Source organism: Lagenorhynchus albirostris, chromosome 7 (genome assembly GCF_949774975.1).
Source record: "Lagenorhynchus albirostris chromosome 7, mLagAlb1.1, whole genome shotgun sequence".
In the NCBI taxonomy this organism is placed as follows: Eukaryota; Metazoa; Chordata; class Mammalia; order Artiodactyla; family Delphinidae; genus Lagenorhynchus; species Lagenorhynchus albirostris.
In genome coordinates this window covers 41,966,938-41,991,807 of record NC_083101.1, presented here as the reverse complement: position 1 = coordinate 41,991,807, position 24,870 = coordinate 41,966,938, and the positions used below count along the sequence as shown (strand labels likewise).

The 24,870-nt window shown below is 47.5% G+C and overlaps 1 protein-coding gene across 3 annotated transcripts in view; it reads left to right on the top strand.

Moving 5' to 3' along the window:
• The window catches only part of PSAT1 (phosphoserine aminotransferase 1), a 31,224-nt gene extending 6,781 nt beyond the window's left edge, over nt 1-24,443 (top strand). The window contains exons 4-9 of one of the 3 annotated variants that reach the window (XM_060153417.1): nt 334-539; nt 1,376-1,548; nt 3,053-3,222; nt 10,639-10,767; nt 20,244-20,381; nt 24,280-24,443. In XM_060153417.1, coding sequence (XP_060009400.1) covers nt 334-539; nt 1,376-1,548; nt 3,053-3,222; nt 10,639-10,767; nt 20,244-20,381; nt 24,280-24,286 — 823 coding nt within the window. In that variant the 3' untranslated portion in view covers nt 24,287-24,443. Of the gene's footprint in view, nt 1-333; nt 540-1,375; nt 1,549-3,052; nt 3,223-10,638; nt 10,768-20,243; nt 20,382-21,053; nt 22,230-24,279 lie in introns of those variants that run through there. The other 2 variants (XM_060153416.1, XM_060153418.1) reach the window with 2 other exon arrangements.
• Nucleotides 24,444-24,870: the final 427 nt, after the last annotated feature.

Sequence of the window (24,870 nt, the reverse complement as noted above, 5' to 3'; positions counted from 1 at the left end):
AACCACACTGGCCAGCTTGGGTCACGTGCTCATCCCCTGGAGCTGGGATTGGCCACCCTTGAACCAGGTGGATCGAGAGTGGCAGCCGATGCTTCCCTAAAGGAACAGCAGGGTGTTAGTAGCTCTGTCCAAAAAGTAACCATAGGCTTCCACCACAGGGCCCAGTAAATATCTGTGCAAGGAATTGAGTAGATAAATGACTGGGTTGGGGAAGGCAGAGATGGGGCTTGACCATCGTTCTTGTAGTGTACCCACCCCAGGGTAAAGTGCTGGAAGAGCATCACTCATTCTCAATTTTTGACCCTGTTTACTGTCACCTCTGCTTCTGCCCAGAGCCATTCCAGACAACTACAAGGTGATTTTTGTACAAGGAGGTGGGTGTGGCCAGTTCAGTGCTGTCCCCTTAAACCTGATTGGCCTGAAAGCAGGAAGGTGTGCCGACTATGTGGTGACGGGATCCTGGTCAGCTAAGGCCGCGGAAGAAGCCAAGAAGTTTGGGACTGTGAATATTGTCCACCCCAAACTTGGGAGTTACACAAGTAAGTGCTGGGAGCTGAGCTGGACAGTGAAATGCTGGCTGGCAGGTGGTCCCTCCTCAGCTAGCAGGTCACCCCTGCCCCGGGCAATTCTTTCGTCCCCTTGTCAGTAGTTAGTCTGATGCCATTTAGATTGGCTGCCTGTTCCTGTTAAGATTACTAACGGGCTGCTGCAGAAAGAGTATGCCTGGGCTGCTGACTTAGCTGCAAAGCCCTGGGGCTGGTTTGGCTTTAGGTATGGCTTGATCAAGGGCCGCCTACAGTGTCTCCCGGTTCTGGTGTCTTCCCGTGTCTCCTCCACAGTCAGGAAAGCTGCCGCCTCCTTTTTAGAAGATGGCTGCAGCTGCTCCTGACCTTGTATTGTCTCACGTTTCAATGCCTTCGCTCATGCATTCCCAGCAACAGTCTCACGTCTCCTGTGTCCCATTCTGTATCAGTCAAGCGGCCTTGCCTGAGTTGCATTGTACCTTCGGGGCTGTGGGTGGAACCGGTTCTACTGGAACTACATGGGCTGAGAGTCGCGGAGGCTGACGCACACAGGAAACTGTCAGTGGACATAGGATGGATGGATACTGGGCAACAAGGAAAAAACCCAGATACTCACCACGCCATTCTTGAAGATTATTGGCCCCCAGTAACAGTCAAAGGGGTGGATGGGTCATCCCTTTAGGATGTTGGTGGTGATTGTAATGTAAGATGGATAGGGTGCTTTCACTTGTGAATGCTCTGGGATCTGTCTTCTCCTGCTAGGGGAGGGGCGTCATTCCTGGTTGCCTCCTATCTCCCTAAGGAAAGAGGGGAGGAAACGTGTGGAGTCCCCAACTTGTCTCCTGTGATAGAAATTCCAGATCCGAGCACCTGGAACCTCAGCCCGGACGCCTCCTATGTGTATTACTGCGCCAATGAGACCGTGCATGGAGTGGAGTTTGACTTTATCCCTGATGTGAAGGGAGCAGTGTTGGTCTGCGACATGTCCTCAAACTTCCTGTCCAAGCCAGTGGATGTTTCCAAGGTAGAGTGTAAAAGAGGCCTGCGTCAGCGGGGGACGGGTCGGGGGGAACCAGCCTCTCGGTTTCTCTAAGGACATTTTAATATATACCAGAATGGGGAAAGGCTGACAGTGTGGGTTGTCAGAATGTTTACGTCCTGACATACCCAGCCCTGTGTTAATCGTCGTCTCCCAGGGGTCACACTTGAGTCCTTGGGGAATTCATCTGCCTCTGAGAGTGGCGCTTAGAAAATTCTTTTGTCAACATCTTGGGAGTTACTTGCTGTCATCAAGGAAAGCTTGGGGGGCTATGAATGAGCCCCACCTTGCTTTGTACCCAGCTCAGCTCCAAGAGCATGGACGTGACATGTAGATTTCTGAGCAGCTCCCCAGGTGCATGCCGTGGGGGGTATGATAGCTGTAAGGAATTTAAAACAAACTAAGAAGTAGCCTGCCTTTTAAAAAGTTGTGGTAAAATATACTTACCATAACTTGACCATTTTAACCAGTTTTAAGCGTACAGTTCAGTGGCATGAAGTACACACACACTGTTGTGCAGCCGTCAGCACCACCCGTCTGCAGAACCTTTTCTTCCCAAACTGAAACTCTGTCCCCATTAAACAATAACCGCGGTCCTTCCTCCCCCCAGCCCCTGGCAACCACCATCCTACTTTTTTTATTGGTCTCTGTGAATTCAACTGTTCTAGATAACCTCACGTAAGTGGAATCATGCAATATTTGTCCTTTTCTGTCTGGCTTTTGTCACTTAGCATAATGTCCTCAGGGTTTGCCCATGTGGTAGCATGTCAGAACTTCATTTCTTTTTAAGGCTGAGTAATATTCTGTTGTATGGATGTACACATTTTGTTTATATCCTGCTTTTTACTTTCACTCACCATGCACTGGCAGTTCTAAACAATGTCAACTATAAAATACTCCCTGTCGAGCCACACTGTCCCCCCTCCTCCCACTTGGGATGCCACTGAATTTTCCTACAGGTTTCATGGGGAGACATGGAAGAGGGTTCTACATCTTACATGAAAAAATTTCCCAAAGTATCTTTAAACATCTCTTTTTTTCTAAAATTTCTTCTGTCTCAGGCAGCTTGTCCCATTATTTCTCAGTGTCTTCTGATTATCCCTTTACACAAATATAAATGGATAAAAAAATGGATTTCTTTAGGTTACCAAGGACAGCAGCCTTATTTTAAAGATGGGCTTGGACGTAGAAAAGAGGTATACTAGAGTGAATACGAATAGATACAAGGCCTCCACAGTGATGGGTTTGGGCTGGCCCCTCCCTGGAGAGAAGGATCAGACAGATTTGTAATCTGCAGGCTCTGAACTCTTGAGTATCGATTTGCTGTCCCGGATAGAGATTCCTTTAGAGAAGGGAATGCACTCCGAACAGGATTAAAATAGAGCCACTTCCTCATAAAAATTGTGCTTTGGAAGGAGATTGGGAAGTTTGAGTACATTTATGAAAAATGACCCAGTGCATCTAGAACAGCAAGCTTTCTCTTTTGCAGTTTGGTGCAATTTTTGCTGGTGCCCAGAAGAACGTTGGCTCTGCAGGGGTCACGGTGGTGATCGTCCGAGATGACCTGCTGGGGTTCGCCCTCAGAGAGTGCCCCTCGGTCCTGGATTACAAAGTGCAGGCCGGAAATAACTCCCTGTATAACACACCTCCCTGCTTCAGGTAACTCCGGGGTATGGCTTGGGGACCAGTGAGGAGGTCTCAGTATTTCCCATCAATACTAGTTGACTTTTTAAAGTAGGGCATGATGCCACGAATCAGTGATCTAATAGCCCAGATATCCTATTAAGATTCTCTGCCCAGGGCTTCCCTGGCGGCGCAGCAGTTGATAGTCCGCCTGCCGATGCAGGGGACACGGGTTCGTGCCCCGGTCCAGGAAGATCCCACATGCTGTGGAGGGGCTGGGCCCGTGAGCCATGGCCGCTGAGCCTGCGCGTCCGGAGCCTGTGCTCCGCAACGGGAGAGGCCACAACAGTGAGAGGCCTGCGTACCGCAAAAAAAAAACCAAAACAAAAGAAGATTCTCTGCCCAGTTCACCTCTCCCTTGTCCCCTCTCTGTGCACTGTTTGATCAGCTTTCCTTGCCTTTCTTTTGGGGTGTTTTTGTTTGATCTTGGTAGCCTTGGTGGTTCACCATTAACCCGAAAGCTTTCTGCACATGAAGTGTCATGCTTGCCTCTCAAACAACCAGTGTAGCTTTGGAGAAGGACTTTCAGAGGCCGGGCTACTGGTCTTTTTCTTTCCTTACTGCGTCTGCTTGAAGCTGGCTGCCTGGCATCTAACACACTGGCTGGAACAAACGCCTCTCTGGTTTTTCACCCAGTCTGCAGAGGTCCTGTTAGCCTGGCTTCCCCTTATCCGAGTGAGAGGCTGCATTACAGCACTTTTGGGGAGAGTAAGGCTACCCCACCGTACAGTCTTTTAACTCCCAGACTCAGGTAGTTTGTGAAAATCTTTGTGACACCTAGGATTTAGCAATTGCCTGAGAGATTTTACTACTAACAAGCTGTGTGACCTCGGGCAAGTTGCTTAGCCTATCTGTGCAGCAGGTGTCTCGAGGAGTAATTGGTTGCTGTGAGGATTGAATGATTAATACATATGTATAAAATGTGCTTGGTGAGTGCCTGGCTATCAGTGACTTATAAATGTGTTAGCTGCTGTATTATTATTGTGGTTTCTGTTTTATCCCCAGCCTTAGCAGCAGGGATAAAAGAGCCAGAGTCTATAGATTATCTTATCTTTCCAGGGCAGCTATGATGTAAAATAGTGATGTGTATGACCCTCTTTATCTCCCAAGCACCCTAGGAGGTGGGTACTCTTATTATTATTCCCATTCTGCAAGTGAAGAAGCCAAAGCCATACTTGAAGAAGTTGCATAGCCGGGGTTTGAACCCAGGCGGTCTGGCTTGAGAGCCCAGGTATGCACACCCTGTATCTTTGTGCTCTTCTCAAGCAAAACTCTCAGTGTGCGTTTGCGTTGGAAAGATCCCATCTCCGGAGAACAGTTGGCTCCTGGGAGTCCAGCTCTCCGAGTCTCCCGGGTTTTCCAGGGATGGTAGAAGTTCTCTTAAAAGAGCGTACGAAGAGGGGCTCGGGCTGGTCCAGGCTGCGGCTCCGTGGGGTTGGGGCTCTGTGAGAGGTCTCCCTCGGAGGCGCTGCCTGCAGGAAATTTCTTCCACGTAATTTACCAGGGGAGGAAAGGAGCTTTTTCCAAAGTTAGAATTCTGATGGAAATTTTTGCTGGTTTTCTGTGCGGCTCGCATGGGCCGGAGCAGCTTCTCGCTTTGTCCCCTGCTTTCCTCGGGGCACGGAGGGCTTCAGTGCTCACTCTCCTGGTCACCTGTCAATCCCACTCTGTTTCACCCCGGTTGAAAGTGCTTCTGAAGTGCCTGGTAGGGATTGGGGGGCAGGGCTGAACCTCTCTCACCTGCCCGTCTTATCTCTGGGGTTTCTGGCAGTGGAAAAAACGGTGACCACCGGCCAACTGGGAAAGGGGCAGTGCCGTGCTGAGCGGTGCAGGACAGTTGGGGAGCCTGAGTGCAGGGCCCCTGGAGAAGGAGCTTCGGCTCCAGGCTGTGAGGTGGCAGGAGGTGGCGGGAGGTGTCTGTCCTGACCTGTTGGAACGTGCAGCCAGGGCCTGGCTTGCAGGCAGGTGAGTCTTTCTGGGGGGGACAGGGGGGCAGAGGCCACCACAGCTCCGCGAGTGCGACGGTGGGAGAAGGCAGGGAGAGCCCTGGCCCTGAAATGGGGCCTGAAATGGGGCTGGCAGTTCTGATCGGAGCAGGGGGAGCTGTCACGCCCTCTGGCACCTTCTCCATGAGTGACCGAGAAGCACGTTTTTAAAAACTCCAATGGATATGTGTTAAGATGCAGTCGGGTAGTATTAGAGTGAAAAATCAGCAGAAACAGTGAGAAAGCAGGTCAGTCTGTCTAGTGGGAGATAAAAAGGTCTGGAGTCAGACCTGGTGGGCACTGAGAGAAAGTCCTCCTGTGAGTGACTCAGAGAGAGTCACTCCCCTACCAGCCCCTGTGCAGGCCTCCACCCCAGGCCCTGACCGGTCGGGTCAGCTGGCCAACCTGGGCACCTGGGGTTGGGGCACAGGCTGGGGGAGGGCAGATACTCCCCGCCCAGAGCCTTCCTGCCCGAAGAGTGGGCTCAGACAGACACTCAGAAACAAGGGTGGAAAAGGGGCGAAGTTTCCTCTCTAGACAGATCAGAAGAGTGAACACTGAGACCATCTTGGGGCAGGATCGTATTTGATCAGAATCATATAAACGTGGAGGACCAAAGAGATTGGGTTAAAGGTATTCTGACCCAAGACACCCCTTGGTGTCTTGCTTTCTTTTACCCCGAAAGAAGAGAAAAGGAGAAAAGTAAGTCTGTATAATTGAGTAGTTACCCTAAATCTATGACTTGAAAAACTTAGATTTCATTTGGGGTACTTCAGCTTTCAAGATGAGAACATTGTTGTTCATGCGGTGAGAACAAGCAGTGAATGGAGAGAGGAAGCTTTGTGCAGAGCACCCTCCCCCGGCCCTGGATGTAAGGGGATAAGGCGCCCAGAACACTGCAACTTTGTATTACATGGAAGCCCTGGAAAATGTCCCAAGTTTGAAAAGAAGCTCTTTTTTTTCTTTTAAACTCGGAGCCAAGTGACCACAGGCCCCGGGCGGTTTGAACTGAGCCTTCCTGTAGTTGCCTGTAGCCCTGAGCAGTGAATTGGGGTGGAATAAAGGACGGCGTGGGCGTTCCTGGGCACTAAGCCCAGTTCATGGACAAGCAAACGGATGCCTAAACTTCCCTTCTAAGCCCACAAGACATTTTTACTTACCACGACTAACTAGCTGTAGTGTGAGGTAAAGTAACTAATAAGAAACAAAATGACCCTACTGACCCAGGCCGCCTTACTTATCAGCATAGGAGTGTGGGCTGCCAAGGGGGCCTAGTACTTCAGAGCAGCCAGGGAGAGTTTCCCGGGGAACTTCCTGGTGTGCTTTTCTAATCCCTAGTGCCCACAGAGTATTTCTTGTTGCCTTAAAAAATTAACACATGGTCTTGGCAAGGATTCCTGAGGCGAGCAGAGCCTGCGGGGTAACCATTGTTAACTGCTTGCTGTGTAGGGCATATGCAAACAGAGCCGTATTTTTAATTATAAAGATGGAACTTTACCATATAGGCTGTTCTGTGAATTCTTTTTTCTATCCAGCAACGTACTGTGAACACTGCCATGTCAGCTCAGACGCCTGCCTTTTTTCCCCCTTTGAATTGCTGAGTGATATTCCAGAGAATGGATCTGCTGTGATTCATGTAGTCATTTAACGCGCAGGCTGAGACAGTGTACCTGCACTGTGTGGGGCGGGGGACATTTTAGAAGTGAAGCCGTACTCAGTTAAAAGTTAACCCTGGTTAGTGGGGACCAAGTTTCAAAGCTGCATAAGCATTTTAGGGCCCCTGTGTTTTGAAGGTTTCGGATTGTATGGGGGTAGAAGCGTGAGTTAATAATGCATCGGCAGCTCCAGTCGACTCACAAGGCCGGACATCCTTTCACTCCAGGGGCATCTGGTCTCCGGGAGAGCCTGCTTCCTCTGAGCCCCGTACCTCACGCTGAGGCTTTGTAGACCAAGGCTAAAGGTGCTGGTTCTGGGCAGCGTGTAAAATGGGTGGGCTATCCGCTGACTGTGCCTGTTTGGATCTTATTAAGATTAGCCAGAGGGCTTCCCTGGTGGCGCAGCGGTTGAGAGTCCACCTGCCGATGCAGGGGACACGAGTTCGTGCCCCAGTCCAGGAAGATCCCACATGCCACGGAGCGGCTGGGCCCGTGAGCCATGGCCGCTGGGCCTGCGCGTGCGAAGCCTGTGCTCCGCAACGGGAGAGGCCACAGCAGTGAGAGGCCCGCGTACCACACACACACACACACACACACAAAAGATTAGCCAGAGGGCGTGGGCAGTGAGTCTGGGCATAGGGGTGAGTCACACAGCAAGAGGGAAGTGTGTTGGTGCTGAGGTCTGGCTGGGACTGTGGACCTGGCCTGAGCCTTTGCTGCAGCCTTGATTTGATGAATCAAATAGCAGCAGCTTGGGAACCCTGGGGTAACAGAGCTGCAGGTAGAAGTGAAGCTCGGCTTCCAGAAAGCGCTGTTGAACCGGCAGCCACCCGCAGGTGGCTCGCTGTGATTGGATCACGTGGCAGGGTGTGTGGCTGTGGTTTGTGGGGGAGTGAGCAGTTTGGGGTTAGATGGAAATTCGAGAGCACCTTACGGAACAGAGAAGTGGGAGGGCAGCACCGTATCTGGAACACATGCCTACACGTCCACACACGCGCACGCGTGCTGTGATGCCCCTGGAGCGGCTGCTCTTGGCAGCTGTGTCTGTGGCTTGGTGCCAGCCTGGCTGCCCCGCTGGCAGGTAAGAGAGTGGGTGAGGGTCCTGGAGCCCCTAGTAAACCAGAGGCCTTTGTTACTGTGGAAAGAGCTGGGGCTTTGGAGTCGGACCATCTGGGGTTGGAATCCTGGCTTTCTCAGCCACTTATTAGATGACTTTAGCCAAGTTAAGCTGTCTGAGCCTGCCTGTTTCCTCATCTGTAAAGCGGGATAATGGCAGTTCTGGCCTCGGATTTTTTTGATCAATATAAGGGAGAGTCCTGGACCGCTGAACAGTCCTTCCCCTCTCTTACTTTCTTCTTTCTCCTTTGCTCCTCTGATTTCTCAGTCCTTATACAGAGAGCTCCAGCCGAGGCTGTAAATTATTCAGAGACTGTTTTCTGCTTTGAGCTTCCTCGCCACTGCCCCTAGCTGCCATTTCTCATTCCTCCCAGGGGTGTCTGGGGAGCCAGGCTGGGGAAGCTTCCACCGGGGCTACCGCATGGTTCTGGGTGCTGCCTGTTCCCTGCCCAGTGCCCGCTGGGCAGCCCAGCATGGGCTCTGCTACCTTCTGGGGTAGAAACACCGGGATTCTCCACGCACCTGGAGGCAGTGAACGAGCCAGTCAGGTATCTTGGGCTTCCCTGGGACAAGCTTCTGGTGTTCGAGCATTTTCCCCTCCCCACCCTGTCATGTTAGTAAGTAAACGAGGAGGCAGCTGTGTCTGGGGGTCCCCACCCCAGATCTTTGCGGGACATTGATGCTCAGCAACTAAGTTTGCACAGATTCTTATGGGGGACCTTTGTCCCACTCATACAGAGGCCATTGCTGAGCACGGACCTTTTCCACGCTCCCAGTTCGAGGAGGATGGTCTCTTTTCCCCGGGAGACCTCTGCTCCTGTCCCGTGGGCTTTCAGTGAGGTGCACAGAGGGCCCTCAGCACCTTTTTATTTTTTATTATTTTTTAATTTTTTGGCTGTGCTGCGTGGCATGTGGGATCATCGTTCACTGACCAGGGATCGAACCTGTGCCCCTTGCAGTGGAAGTGAGGAGTCTTAACCATTGGACCGCCAGGGAAGTCCCCTCAGCACCTTTTAAAGCAGAGGGGCTTTCAGAAGATCACTGGGAAAACCATCCGCTGCTCTTCAACGTCTTGTGTTTTGGGCTTAGTTTTGAGCACTTAACTAGTAAAGATACTACATAGTACACCTGCCATGTGCCAGCCCTGCACTAAGCCCTTCACCCAACCCATTTCCTGCAGTCCCCCCAAGAGCACTGAGGTCTCTAAGTGACAGAGTTGATATTCTGGCTCGGTAAACGATGCCCCCAAGCTCTATGCAGGGCCGAGGTGCGGCGGGTCCTCCTGGAACCGCATCCCACGCCATCTGCACTCCTGTGTCTCAGATGAGCCTCCTTCAAATGTTCCTTGTCGCTCTTACCTAATAACTCACCGTTTCACCAACACACAATTCTGCCTCTTCTCATTCCCAATTCAGAAAAGCCTATGAAGGGCTCTGATTGGTCCAGTTAAGTCCCCTGCTCAACTCTGAAACCAGGGGAGCAAGGGACCCCGCTGGGTCCTCCTGCTGGGTGGAGTTAGGAAGGGCAGGGCAGCTGAAATGCTGGGTGTCCACCATCGGTTGGCAGGCCTCCCTGTTTCCAGGTGGGAAAGTCGAGGTTTGGATCCCTGGGGTGACTGATCCTGGGTAATCTGTCGGGACAGCACTGGTTCTAGAGTCAGGACTAGGACTTGGAGCCTAGGCTTTTGGGCACTCTGCCACCCTGCCTCCGCCCGGTGGTGGGCTGTACGCCGGGGCTTTGCGGGAGGAAAGGTGAACACTGTACTTCCAGCCTTCCAGGACTGCAGGGTCCAAGACACGGGCGCCCAGGAATAGAGAATAAAGAGCCAGTGGTAAAAACTAGGGGAAGTGTGGGCAGCGGGCTCTGGGCGTTCAGAAAGTGAAGAGTTAACTGGTGGGGGTGGGGAGCTAGATGTCTGAGGATGCTTGTGGCAGGGATAAAATGTCAGCAGGGGTGGAGACAGGGAGCTGTGTTCCAGGTGTCATGAAGAGTTTGCGTTCAGGCTTGGGCTGGACTGGTGGGCACCGATGTGACCTCTAGTGAAGAGTCTAATTAACCCTCTTTTCTGAATGGCCCCCAGGGGCCTAGAGTTGGGTTGATCTTCGTTTTTGCTCCATGACACGCTCCTGTCCTTGGTGTACACATGGCCCACTTTCATCTTGTCTCTGTCTAATGGTGTCTTTAAGTCTGTTTTAGTACGACTTCAGACTTTTTGCTTGGGTGTCTTTCCACTTGTGCAAAGCTGAACTCAATGGATATATGTATTTTTTATTTATTTATTTATTTATTTATATGTTAAGATCTTTATTGGAGTATAATTGCTTTACAATGGTGCGTTAGTTTCTGCTTTATAACAAAGTGAATCAGCTATACATATACATATGTTCCCATATCTCTTCCCCCTTGCATCTCCCTCCCTCCCTCCCTCCCTAACCCACCCCTCTAGGTGGTCACAAAGCACCGAGCTGATCTCCCTGTGCTATGCGGCTGCTTCCCACTAGCTATCTGTTTTGCATTTGGGAGTGTATATATGTCCATGCCACTCTCTCACTTTGTCCCAGCTTACCCTTCCCCCTCCCCGTATCCTCAAGTCCATTCTCTACGTGGATATATGTATTTTTTACTCTTTATTTTAGCATCTATGTCATGGGCTTGGTCCTGGAGTGGATTAAGAACAACGGCGGTGCAGCAGCCATGGAGAAGCTTAGCTCCATCAAATCGCAAATGATTTATGAGATTGTTGATAATTCTCAAGGATTCTATGTGTAAGTTGATGGGGTTTTATCTCACATTTTGCCTCTTGTGAATTTAAAAATGTGTATATGCCATGTCCTTTTGGAACCTGGATGCAGCCACCTTTCGCTGAGACACCGTACTCCTCAGGAGCATGAGTTAGGTAAGTCTTCCCTCCTGCATCCCATTCCCAGGAATCCCGGGCTTTGGAACTTGTCTCCCAATGGGTGGTAACGTTTCTCACACCACAGACCCCGGGGCAGACCCCTCTCCCCAGCCTCACCTCCTCTGTATGTCCCCTGGGGACAAAACACGTACTTGCTGGAAGCTCTCAGCTGTACCTCAGGAGTCACTGGAGACCCTTGGTATAAACACCCACTCCTGGCCTCTCCCTTGGGTTATTTACCCTTTTAGGAAAGTTTACTCTTTCACTTATTACAGGACAAACGCTCCCCTCCCAGGCCTGCAGTTGGTGAATGGAATTGGCTCTGGTATGCGTTGACTCCTAGTTAAATGTTTTTGTGACGAATTGACTCATGAACATGTGTTGACCGCTGGACCAACACCAGAGCGCGTATGGGCCTTGTATTGATCTCCTAGGGCTGCCAGAGCAAAGTACCACTAGCTTGGTGGCTTAAAACAAGAGAAATTTATTTTCAGCGTTCTGGAGTGCAGGAGTTCAAAGGCAAGCTGTCAGCAAGGCTTTGCTCCCTTCAGAGACTCCAGGGAAGAATCCATTCCTTGCCTCTTCCAGCTTCCAGGGGCTTCAGGCATTCCTTGGCTTGTGGCTGCCTCACCCCAGTCTCTGCCTCTGAGAGGCCTTCACATGGCCTCCTCCTTTCTTGTGTGTCTTGTCTTCTGTCTCTTACGTTGGATTTAGGGCCCACCCAGATAATCCAGGATGATTGGTCTCATCTAGAGATCTTAGCTTAATTGCATCAGCAGAGACCCTTTTTCTAGGTCACATTCGCAGGTTCTGGAGGTGAACACGTGGGTAAACCTTTGCAGAAGCCACCGTTCAACCCCCTACAACAGACCTGTCACCAAAATGCCAGATATAAAGTACCTAGTACAGTGCCTGGCACACAAGGAGCTTGACAGATGATGTTTTCATTTGTTTTTCCCCTCCTTCAAGGTGGGGACAGCTGTGGGAGGACCAGACTTTCTGCTCTGTAGGCACGTGTGTTTATACACTTACATGCGTAAACACTTACACTCATTTGCCGAGCCAGGACCCCCTTCTTAGCGGCCTTTACTCTTTGGAGTTCAGTGTGTTGTAAGAAAAAATATCCGGCTGACCATAACAAGGGAATTTTCACTCTTTGAAGAATTTAGTGGGCCTTGTAGGACAAAAAAATGGTGCCTCAATCCTGCCTTAGAATTGTACGTTTTACCCAAGATTTGCTGACACATCTCCATAAGCATCGTGGGTGGGGTTGTACTTTTGGGACAGGCCTAACTGCTGCTGTCCCCTCTGCCCTTAAATGCCTGCCTGCTCCTGTGAGTTCTTGGCGTGTGATGACACCCCAGCCACAAGCCCTCAGGGAGTCTGGCTTGGCTGAACGACTTGACCTTTGGGGTCCTCTTCCACATGCCATCTGGGGGAAGGGGTACACACTGTGCATTTCTGCCTGCTCTGTGGTTCTGTGGCTTGGCCCTTGGGAATCTTCCACTTTAGAGCCTGACGTGTGAGAGAGGAGGCCAGGGTACTCCACTAGCGCTGACTGGAGCCGTTGTAACGCGCGTGATCAGCAGTAGACGGTCCAGGGAGTTCATGGCCAAGGGCTAAATAATGAGCCATGAGCTGGGGGCAGGGAGATACTGCTTTGGCTGGAGGCGAAGGGAGGGCTTTTACGTGAGCTTGAGCCTTGGACAGGAGTAAGAATTAGGCAGAGAGGAAGGCGGAAGTACTTTTAGGAATTTTTAGGAAGGCAGGGAATGGCCTCTGCAAAGCACTGAGGGAAGAAAGTAGTGTGTTTGGAGAACAGAGAGTGGGCTCCCTGAAGGGCACGGCTCGTGCTGGGGTTGGAAAGAAAGTCTGGAAAGGTCTGAAGACGTGTTTAATTCACTAGCTCATTTATCCATTCGTCTATCTACCCATCCACCCACCCATCCATCTACCCATCCATCCACCCACCCATTCATCCGTCTACCCATCCATCCATCCATCTATCCGTCCGTCCGTCCGTCCGTCCATCCATCCATCCATCCAATGGCGCCTGAACACTCCTCTGTGCTAGCCTTGTTCCAGGCTCTGGGGATACCCAGAAGAATAAGTCACCTTTCCTGGCTCCATAAGAGTGATCAGGATCTGAACGTGAGTAAGAGCACGTGGCAGCTGTTGTGGAGGGGAGACCAATCTTCTATGAGCTTTTGGCTCCGTATATTTCTCGGGAGATGTGAAGGCACAAAATGGGAGGACAGGAAGCATGGTGATGCCTCCAGAAGAAATCCAGGAAATTAAAAACAAACTAAAGCATAGGAGGAACACCAAGAATCCCCTGAATTCTCTCCCCGCAGTTGAGATCCTTTAACTGCAAGCACCCCACCTGGCGTTTCCCAGAAGGCAGCCTGTCGAAGCCAATGTGGCAGGCAGGTCATCTCCTGAGGAATCTCATCACCTTCCCATGCAAAACTCCTCATTCACTTATGAACAGCCTTGACCCCGAACTTGCATCCTCTTCCGAATAAGCCTCTTTCTGGGAACTTCCGTTCACCCCCTGGGCCACCTGCCCAGAAAAGGTCATCCGGCTCATAGTGTTCCTCTGGGACCTTGTTACCAGGGTCAGTAGCAGGCTTTGCTCCCTCTCTCCTCTATGTTAGCAGTTGGACGCTCACTAGTTGTCTCTGTGTGCACTTGGGTTTTCAGGAAGTTCTTTGCTATGGAAATATGGCCCCGAAGAGGAGGTGAGCAGTTAAATGAGAATGCATGTGGATAAAGAGTATGTAATGTAGACGTTAAGAACATGGGCTCTTGCACTGGGTAATTTGTGTAAAGCACCAGAAACCGTATTTGGCCCTTAGGGAGCATTCCTTAAGGGTTAGCTCTTAATAGTATTTGTGGTTATTATTGAAAGCACCTAGGATGTTCCTGACACATAGTGTTTAATGTGTATTAGATATTAATTTTAATATGATAAAGCTGTTGAAGTGATCAAATCCATATCTACATCTGAGGTCACCTTTTCTCACTTTCATGTGGGGTCCAGACCTTAGGAAAGAGAGGGAAGCATGTGATGTGTCTAGTGTCAACCCCAAGATAAAATAAAGCAGGCAGAGCCCTTGGCGCTTTACAGCTATGAATACATTTTATTGTCATCACAACCCTGTGAACAGACAGTGTTTTACAGCAGCACAGACAGGTTAGGGTCAGGTGCAGCGGGGAAGTGGGATCAGGCAGGATAAGAACATGGGGAGAGTCAAGGGTGCTGGTTCCAGAGCCTTTACTAAGGAAACAACAAAAATCACAAATGATACTGACTTTTTATTTCAAAATGCAGGAATCAGTGGAAAAACTAGAAATGATCATGCTCAGAATTGTGATCAATTATGTCTAAGTATGTAAAAGTCAGTTACTTTCCCATACTTCAGAAATAACAATAAAAAACAAGGAAAGATCCCATTCGCAATAGTCACAAAAATTAGTAAATATCTAGAAGTCAGTTCAGTGTTCACCTGAAAAAGTTAGTGCAAAAGGATAGATGAAACATTTTAAACATACATGTTAACATTAATAAAATGTAATGTTAACATATGATCTATTAACGTATAAAGCCACTGGCAGAGGGAAAGACAGATCAGTGGAAAAGTCCAGAAACTGGTCCATGTTTACTTGAGAATTGCATTTTAAATTAGACAGTTTTAAAGTCTAACGTGACTTTTTGTCTAATTGACTGATTGAAGCATTGATAATTCATTTAAACAGAAATTAGATATTTGCATCACAGCATACACAAATTCTAGTCCATCGAAAAGATGCAAATGCAACTAAATGCAAGTAGCAAATATAAAATACAGGAGCGTACAGAAGGAGTACAGAAGCCTTCCTAAATAAGCCATAAAACTCAGAAGCCATAAAGTAAAAGATATTTAATTACATGAAAATTTAAAACTTTTCTACAGTTCAAGACATAAACAAAACAAAATGACAGACACAAAAGTTTGGTAGCGTATTAACATATAAAGGTTACTGTTGATATAGAGAAGAACCCACAAATAAATGAAAAAGGATAACCAAATTTTAAAAAGGCAGGGGGTGGTTTCTAACTGTATGAGCAAACAACTCAGAAGAAACACAGCTGGTTAATAGATGAATGAAGAGGGGCCAACTTCTTTAGGAAATGCAGATTAAAACCATGGGATTTTCTTCCCCTCTGATCAGCAGAAATTCTAAAGACTGATAACATCTGGTGTAGGCAAGGGAACAAACACACTTTGGGTATGTTAAGTAAAAAAATGTGTTCAATTTTGGAGCGAGGTTTGCAGCGTCCATCAAAGTTCAAAACTCTGCTGCTCTTTGACCAAAGACTTTTACTTCTAGGCACCTGCCCTCTGCCAGTACTCTGCCTTGCACAGAAGTGTGCACAAAATTGGGCACCCGCAAGTCCAATGCGGGATACTCACGTTAACGGGGAAAATCTAGAGACAACCCGGGTGTCCTTCAGGAGGGGTCTGGTGAAGGAAATTAAGATCCATCCGTGGTATGGAGTAACGTGTGCGTGGAGAGCGGGGAAGGTCTGTGAGCAAACTGGGAAGATGACCTGATACGTCATCAGGTCAAAAGGAAAAAGCAGGTGTAGAAAAGGACATATCTATTATCCCACTTAGAAACCCACAATGTTTGTATTTGTAAATACTATATATGTATATATGTACATGTGGAAACACACATATATACATGTATACACATTTGTGTATCTGATCCTGAAAATGTGCAGGAGACTGTTAATGGCAACCACCTCTGTGGAAGGGTAGATCTTCATATTTTTACTCTAGTTTTCCTAATCGTGTGCAAATTTAGAATTAATTTTTTATTTAAAAGTTAGGCAGTCAGGAGAGGCCTAGTGACCCTTTTGTGGGCTTGTCTCACCTCAGGATGCACTCTTCACGCCCGTCTTGTTTCTGGTTTGTCTTTTGGAGCAGACACCGCTGAAATGAGCGTCTGGTCTTCGCTTGCCAACTGCCTGCGGTTTTCTTGCGCCCTCCTAACCCTCGCCACCTTTGTGAGATGCTGTTTCCCACTCAGGCGGTGCCTTTCCCCTCACACATGCCCCTCTGGTACCTTGGGCAGTCCCGGGGTTTCTCAGTGGGCATTCTAGAATACTCATCCCAGAGATGCAGTGGGTTTTTCAGCCATGTGCATTTGGGGCAAACTCTGTTCCTGTATGAATTATCCTCTTGGGAGTTCACGATTCACCGGAGCTCTTGAGACGCTCTAGGAAGTTGAGTCAAGAAACCCGTGTAGCCCTGTTCGTGCAGGATTTCCTAAATTTCTAGGACTGACTGTGACACCGCTTTTCCAGTCACAACCATCCTTATCAGCTTCCGTCATAGGCTCCCTGGGGAGCACTGCTCACACTCTGGCCTGGAAGCTTTGCAGTCCCAGGATGACCCGCTGCTTCCACGCCCACCCGGCCCCCGTGCTAGCGCTCTGTCAGCCTGGCACCTTCCCCCTGCCCCCAACTCATTCAGGCCACAGGCCCTGCCCTCGCTCTGGGATTTAGTGATAACGCCTGGGAGCGGTGGACCAGCACAGACCACGGCAGTGCTCGGCGTGGCTCACAGGGTTTAAAACACACAATTTGAGCCCTTACTGGAACATGTGAAGATTATTTAAATCCAGATGTCTTATTTCATAATCCCCGTGTCTCTGAAAGTGGGAGAAACAGACTGGGGGGGCCGTATGTTTCAAGCAAAAGGGAGACTGTTTCTCTGTGGAAGAACAGGCCCTCACAGTTAACAGGTAACGTAGGGAGTTTGTGCTGAGTCTGTCATGTTGGGCCTGTTATACTCATTTATATGACCGTTGGGTCCCTATTGGCATTTGAATTTGCTGCCCATGCTTGAAACTCCCCAGTGTCCCTGTCTTGGTCATCAGGCCTAATTCTGTTGACCTAGAAAGTTCTTTGTGGGAGCTTTCTAGCAGGGCTCTCCCGCAGTGTCCCCACCCTCCAGCCCCTATGTCGTAGTGCTTTTTCTAAAACACGGAACTGGTTGCGCAGACCTGATTACTCCTCTTTGCTCCAGGATCCGATTGATCCAGTTCCCAGGAGAGCGTGTCTGCAGGGCCCTCCGCGGTCTGCAGTCCTGCCCCCAGCCAGGCACCCAGCACCCCAGGTGCTGCAGAGAACTTGCTGGGGTCCCCTGTGCCTTGGCAGACACAGCTGTCTGCCAGATGCCCTTCCTTCGTCTCTCCCTGTCCTGACCCCTCCCACCTCCCTTCCTCTGAAACCTTCAACCTTCCCTCGGGCAGAGTTACTTGCTCAGCCCTGTGCTTCCACAGCGCTTGTCCTGTGGAATTTGAATTCCCTCCACAGCCATCTTGCTAGGTTGGGAGCCGCTGATTCCCCTTCGTCTTTTTCTTCCTTCCCTCAGCCCCACAGCAGGGACACTCTCGGGCACCGTGCAAATTTAATCTTCAATTTCTAGTTGTTATGACATAGTTGCTGTCATGATACCATCTACGTTCACAATAGGATGAGTAAATGTGTGGGGGATGACTGTAAATACAGATTCTTTGTAAATCCAGGTTCTTAATTCTTCCCCCTTTTTAATATTTTTTCCCCTTAAATCACATGTCCTTTTTGCTGCTCCAGCTCTATAATTGGACTCTCACCTGGGGAGCCTGAGGCAGCAGAATATCAAAGAGGGTAGACACTAAATTTTTAATTTAAATGTCAACCAGGATAACTACTACCTGTGCAAAGGGGGGCCCAGAATTCAGGCTCAAAGCCTATTACCAGATACTTGGTTTCCCTTCTTGTGTCTCTTCTGTCCATCGATGTGCACTTGACTCCTATTAACTTTAACAGGAATTATGTGTGTGCCCTGAGGGGCGAGCATAGCTTTTAATGGGGGCGTCCTCACACTGCTTTTATTTGCTGTTTAATTTTAATGGATCCCACCCTGTAGAAGGGGAAGAATGAAATAGGATGTGCTTGAGAAAATGGAGAGAGTTATTACATATCTTCCTTGTAATCCAGAGTAGCATGTCATCTGTTCTTCTGTTTGTCTCCTTTGGTTGTCAATGGAAGATAATTTTGGCTTGCTTACTTTCCAAATCAGAAACTGAAGTCAAATACTAACGTATCCTAGATGAAATTTGACTCATTCATTTTTGAGAGTCTGTGAGCCCTGTGTAAGGTGCTGAGAATAAAAAGACAAATTTATTGACTTCAATAGTTATTTACATAGCATTGAATGTGTTCCAGACACTGTTCTAAATTCTATCAGTTATCTACTTTTGCATCATAGAACACTTCAAGACAGTGACTGAAAACCACAGCCATTTCTTTTGCTCAGGATTCTTTTCAGTCAGCAGGTGGGGCTGGGCTCAGTGGGGTGGTTTCTTCTGCTGGTCTCATCTGAGATCACTTATTCAACCAAAGTCACCTGGTGATCCACCTAGAGTGTAAATGGCCCCCCTCATCTGTCTGGCAGCTGGTGCTGGCTGGCTGTGGGCTGGGCCTGTTATTTCCAGCAGGCTAGCTCGGGCTTGCTTACATGGCAGTGATGTTTTAAGAGGGCAGGTATAGAAGCCGCATGCCCCTTGAGGCCTCAGCTTGGAAGCTGCACAGCGTCACTCTTGTTACAGTCTCTTGGTCAAAGCAAGTCCACAAGGCCAGCCTAGATTCAAAAGGTGTGGAGCACAAGACCCCACCTCTTGCTGGGAGGGCTGCAGAGAATTTGTGGCCATTTAGTCCTCACATCAGAGAGGCACAACAGAGAGATTTAGTAACTTGTTCAAGGTCGCACAGCTTGGGACAGTACAGTGTTTTAAGTGCTTTGAAAGCTGCTGCTCATTATTTTTAAATCTTACGGCCACTATTTGGACCAACTTATTTTTTTTCTCTGCAGCCTTGTAGAAAAAGGGTCATTCACATTGCTGTGTGGCTGCCATGGGTTGGAAGCTTCATATATGTTGTATCACTGAACTGTCATAACTAGTATGAAATGGAGATATTATTATCATTCCCAATATTCAGATGAGGAAACTGAGGCTCTTGGAAATTAAGGATGAGTCGTATAAGAGAATGGTAACTCACTGTTCCATATGCAAGAGTGATCTCCCTAAGTAAATTATAAATGTCCTGGCGCAGATCTTTTTTTAATCTCTTGTTTGCACCTGGAAAATGGTTTTAAAAAATTTTCTGTTGCTGACAATTAAAACTGGATTAGATAGCAGCTGTGCTTTAGGGCATCCAGTTCACATTTATTACATTTACTTCATAGTCTACTTTCACCCTAACTAGTGGCAATAGAATTGCAAGTTGATGGGAACAATCTTACTCTAATCACCTGTACAGTTCAGTATACTCCATTATGATGTTTAAATATATAACATACTATTAAAAGAACATTAAAGGGAACATAGAATTATCCCACATTCTCACATCCTGAACACAAATATTTTCTGTTTCTCTATGCTTCCTTAGAATCTTTATGTCCACATTTATACTCTAATTAGAGTACCCATAACATCTAAAATTTTTGACTTATTAGATCACAAACCAGTTCCATTTTGCAGCCTAATCTTTATGTTTATCTTTTTATGTGGCATCTTAATATTTAGTTATAAAGAAATGTTATAATTTATTTTATTTCTATGGTGGCTGTAGGTCATTTCTAACTTTACCTGTTGTAATTAATTACAGAATATATGGTGTTCTGGATGGGCTTTAGTTCAGGTATTTGGTTTAATTCTATCTCTAAATGTGTACTCTCATATTTTTTGAAAACATATGTTCTGAATTTGATTCCCAGCTCCTGTCAAGAACCATGTAAATGTGTGTTGTGTGTGTGTGTTGTGTGTTTTGTGTGTGTGTGTGGTGTTTGTGTGTGTGTGTGTGTGTGTGTGTGCGCGCGCACGCCAACAGTTTTACTCTGGGAAGTTGACTTAAGGAAATAGTTCAAACATACAAAAAATGTCCAAGTAATCCAATGTTATGATGTTTCTTCACATGTTAGCATAACTTTATTTTTTGTAACTAATGCTTTACTTTTTTTTTCTTTTTGCTTTTCTGTAACCAAATAACTGACATAGAGTTCATTTGGGGTATAAGTTTTCGATCTGAATCAATTTTCCCTATACAGCACTACAATTATCCCTCTCTGTTTATTAAATAATATTCACTTTCCTGGAATTATGTGATCCTTATTTTACTGAATGCTTAAATATAATATATAAATGGGTTTATTTGGATTTAATAAAAATTTTTTTTTCTGTTGCCTTGTTAATGGCAGTTGCACATTGCAGAAAAATAGCTGGAACAAAAAACATGTTTTTCAGATGTCCAGTGGAGCCCCAGAATAGAAGCAGGATGAATATTCCATTCCGCATTGGCAACACCAAAGGAGATGATGCTTTGGAAAAAAGATTTCTCGACAAAGCTCTTGAACTCAATATGATCTCCCTGAAAGGGCATAGGTGAGTACTTGTCCCATCCAGAAGCTGGTCAGAGAATTGGTTTAGTTTTCAGACGCTGAAGGAGACACATCTAGGAGCCTACCCATCCTGGAGTAGCAGTTATTGTAAGTAGTTGGGAAAGACCATTTGCTACGGAGGTTCTCCTGCCGCTGCTTACAGGCCCCTTAGCGCGATCCCACGGCCGGGAGCATGGCGGGGGCCGCACCTTCTAGGACTTTGGTCAAAATTGCCTTTGACCATCTGCTCTGACAGCACAGAGGTGCGTCCCCGCTCTGGTGCAGCTGGCACAGCCCGTTCGGTGTAAGAACGGCACTGCTGCTCCCCCGAACGTCAGAGACAGTAGTTAGTCCTGTGAGCTCCATGGAAGATGTGTGTTCTCGCGCATGAGAACAGCTGCCCGCTCCCTGCCCCCTGCACGGCAGGCTCATCGAAGAGTTGAGCTAACCTAGGTTGCACATGAGCGTGACGGTTCTCCACCGCGTTGGAAAGGAATTTTTTAATGACTGAGATGTGTGACGCTCCTGGCCACCCGCGGGGGCTTTCAGGTGGGAGGTTGGACACGATAGTCTCAGGTGCTGTGACTCTCTCAGGTGCTGGTGACGGGAAGGAGGGTTGTCTTGATGCTCAACCAGATGCTCCTGTTCTTAACGGCTGCATCTGTGGTTCTTCTAGGTCCGTGGGAGGCATTCGGGCCTCTCTGTATAATGCTGTCACCATCGAAGATGTCCAGAAGCTGGCAGCCTTCATGAAGAATTTTTTGGAGATGCACCAGCTATGAGCACACCCTAACCAATATACACTCTGCCCTTGAACAATGTACAAAATTGAAAGTCACTTGGGCATGGCTAAAAAAACTAAAGAAACACAGTATTTTTCTCGAATGAACATGCTTCTGATAGATTTTCTTCTTTTTTCAGAGAACAGCAAAACATCCACAGCTGTCCCAAGCAGTTGAAACTTAACCTTAGTTCTGACTTGAACTGGAAGCTTTTAAAAAATCTTCTCTTGCTTTTCTACCAAATTCTAACTACTGTTGTCTGTGCTGCTACTTTTTCTGCCTAGATCTCATATTCAAAGCTGTCTATGAGTTTAATTATATGCAAACTGCAGGTTATTATTTTTAGAGACACACAAACACACAGCACGGAGGGTGGGTGGAGCCCTCTCGGTGCTGAATTTTGATCCTTTGCAAGATGACAGCAGTGGGGTCTTCTGAATTCTGCGGCTATTAATTCAGGTCACCACCGACCGTGTTGTGATGTTCCAGACTGAGAGGCAAACCGGAGATCGTTCTTCATACCATTATTCTCATAAAGAGATAAAAGTGGCATACTATATGTTTATATAGCAAGGTCTGTTTTTAATACCAAATAGTTTATATCTCTATGCATTTATATCTCTGTGCATTTATATTTCTAATAATACGTTTCTTGTTGATGTATGTTGACACTTTGAGAAGCTGTTGGGATCCTTGACCTTGTGCATTAGAGTGTTACGTTCTCAACAGCTGTGTGCCTCCCCTTCCCCCTCCCCTCTCCCTTTTTAAGCTGCTTCACAAGATTTGGAAGCTCCCTGATTCACTTTTACTTTCCTTTCAGTGGGTAGAAGAACGGTTGGTTGGTTGGTTGGTTGGTTGGTTCTTTGTTTTTCAGTTATGCTGTTAAACTAAACATCTCTGTTAAACTCCCTTACTGTTTGTTCACGTGACTGTTCTCTTTCTGGTGTTTGACCAGTGATGCCATGAGTTCGGGAAGATCTTTGCTGAAGAGTCTTTTCCCCTCTTGTTTATCCATTGTCAGTGTTTTATGTTGACCGTGCGAAGGACATTAAAGTCCTAAAACATCTAAACCTTTGTCAATGAATTTCTTTACATGCTTTTTAGACAGATTGTTCTTTTAAAAACTTTATGTTGGGAAAACTTGAGTCTAAAAATAGCATCTGTGAAGGGTATTTTCTTCAAAAAGGTGTAAGACTCGAGTCCTGTACATCCACGTCTTTAATGATTCAACACACTGGTACCTTTCCGTTGGCTTTTGGAATGGACAGTATCAACAAACCACGTTACAACACAGCTCACGGTATAAAGTTCTATGAACTTTGTCCCCCTTAGGCTGGAAACATGCCGCTAGGACAGTTCTGAGCTATCTTCGTGTTTTGTTGGATGTGTAATGAGGACTATCCTGATCTTTCGTCCCAGCTCTGCACCAATTAGTTGGGTTAGTTGGGTTTCCTGCTTAGGGCTAAACCTTACCAATCTTGGTTCTCTCATCTGTGAAAAGGAGGATTGAAATAACTCCCCCACTTATCTCAGGGATGTTTGAAGAGCTTAAAACGAGGGCTCAATGCAGGATGTGACTGATAACCACAGTACATTTTTAAATGGCAAAAGCCGGCCAGTGCTTGGACGCCATCCAAGTGTTCACATATAATAGTTCTCAGAGTCTATTTTCCCTCCTTCCTCATCCATTCATGTGATGGTGACAAGTCCCTGTGGTTTGTACCGGCCCCAGATCTCTTGAATCTCCACTTACTTCCATTCCCATTGCCACAGCCAGCTCTGTCAGCCCTCAAAGGATCATTTCAGCAGCCTCATCTGCCCCCACCTGCCCCTACCAGCACAGCCCGTTGGACCATCACTTCCCCTTCATGCTCCTCCTTGGTTCATAAAAAAGCCCAGGCTTCTGAGCCCAGCGGTCACAGCTTTGTGGTATCTGGTCTGGCTGCTTCTTTCTTGTGTTTCTGGTTCTTGGAATGTGGCGAGCGTATATGCCCATGCTACGTCGGGTAAGCCTGGAGTTCCTGCCCCCGCTCAGCAAGACTGACGTTCCTTCAAGACACCTGCCAACCTCCTGACCTTGTTTGTGTCTCCTGCTTTGGAGGGATGCGCTTTTCCTTTGTTCTTAGAAGCGTGACCCTTTTATCCCGTCACAGCACCTCCATTCTGTGTTTTCCTGTGCCGAGGGTGTCTGCTTACATGCCTTCCCCATCAGAGCAAGGAACAAGCCCTGTTTCTCCACCTTCATCACCTGGCATCCTGCCTTGCCCTTAGGAGGAGCTCAACGACTGTCCGTTTAATGAATGGAAAGACAGAGCTTCCTGAATTTCGCAAACAGCCTGCAGTAAAGGCAGAGGTACAATCTCACATACGAGGATGTTTTAACTTTTCAAAAGCTTACTATGTAATTTCATTTTTTACTAAAATGTAGAATCTTGGAGGGCTCCCAGACTCTTCTTTATATATGTGTGAAAGTGTTTGGAAAACGGTGAGCAGCTGCGTTCATACCAGGACAAAGGGTAGTCGCTGCTGTCTGGAGCTCAGGTCGCTGGAAGATACTCACTGAGCGAAAACCTTGACCTTTGAATGTCGCGAGTGAGTGAACGGACGCCAGTCTGCTGACCACGTGGAGAGAGGTGGAAGGGGAGATAAGGATGCAGGCCCCGGGTCAACAGGCTGCGGCAGCCACGACTGGCCAGTCTTTAAGATTAAAAGCAAAGTGGACGGACAGGTGTCTTTCAGGCCTTGGGACATCTGTGTAAGGCTTGGTGGCCTCATCTTCCTTTAGATCTTCCAAAGTGTCCTTCTCCCAAACTGATTCTGACTATTTTTCTCTTTCAAGATTTGACAACACATAATCATGTTAATACCACCTAAGTGAGAAAAAACAGATTTGTTCCCACGTTGCTTATGTTTACCTCCACACACTGCTTCATCCCCAGCACTGCGGCTCTGTTCTTTGCCTGCACAAGAAACAAAATTGGAATTGTTCTGTTCCGTGCTAGTCTGTGTTGATCTAAGTATCTAATGTTGTCTCGTCACAACTTAGCAGATGCTGGAAGGTTTGGCAAGCCCTCAGGTGAACTATGTGATGTAACAAATATTCCCTTTTTTCCCCTTTAGAGCTTAAGCAGCCACTAAGACCCCGTAAAATGGACAAGACCCATTGATAGATGTCCAGCTCTGCCGGAGGCCCTTGCAGGTCTGGCCTTGTATCACTGTGTGATTAATGTTTGTTGTATTGTGTTCTTTGGAAGGAAAATAAAATGAAGAAGAATTTTCTCACACTTGATCAGAATGAACATAATTAAAAAGCGAAATGCTACCCCGTCTGCAAAGAAATCAATCACTTTAATTGGAAAGAAGATTCCTTGCCTCTGTTTGTAATTGGGCTCTTGGTAAGTTAGAATCGGAATCCATGACAGTTTGTGATAAATGGTCTCCTTTGGGGCTAAAGAAGGTAAGAAGTTCTAATTGCCCCTGGATTATTCCAGAGTGGGTGGAAAAGCTTGATCAAAGAGATACTGGGAGAGAGCTAGAAAAGCTAGCAGTGAGCAAAGATTTATTGAATTTCTTTCTAAGAAGCTAAAGAATAAAATAGTTCATTTGTTGTGACAAAAACAAGAGCCTCTGGTATTTGAAATCCCAGAGCAAATTGGATTTTCTAAGAAAATAGGGAACTGGGCATATTAGAAAAAGTTTACTTACACAGAG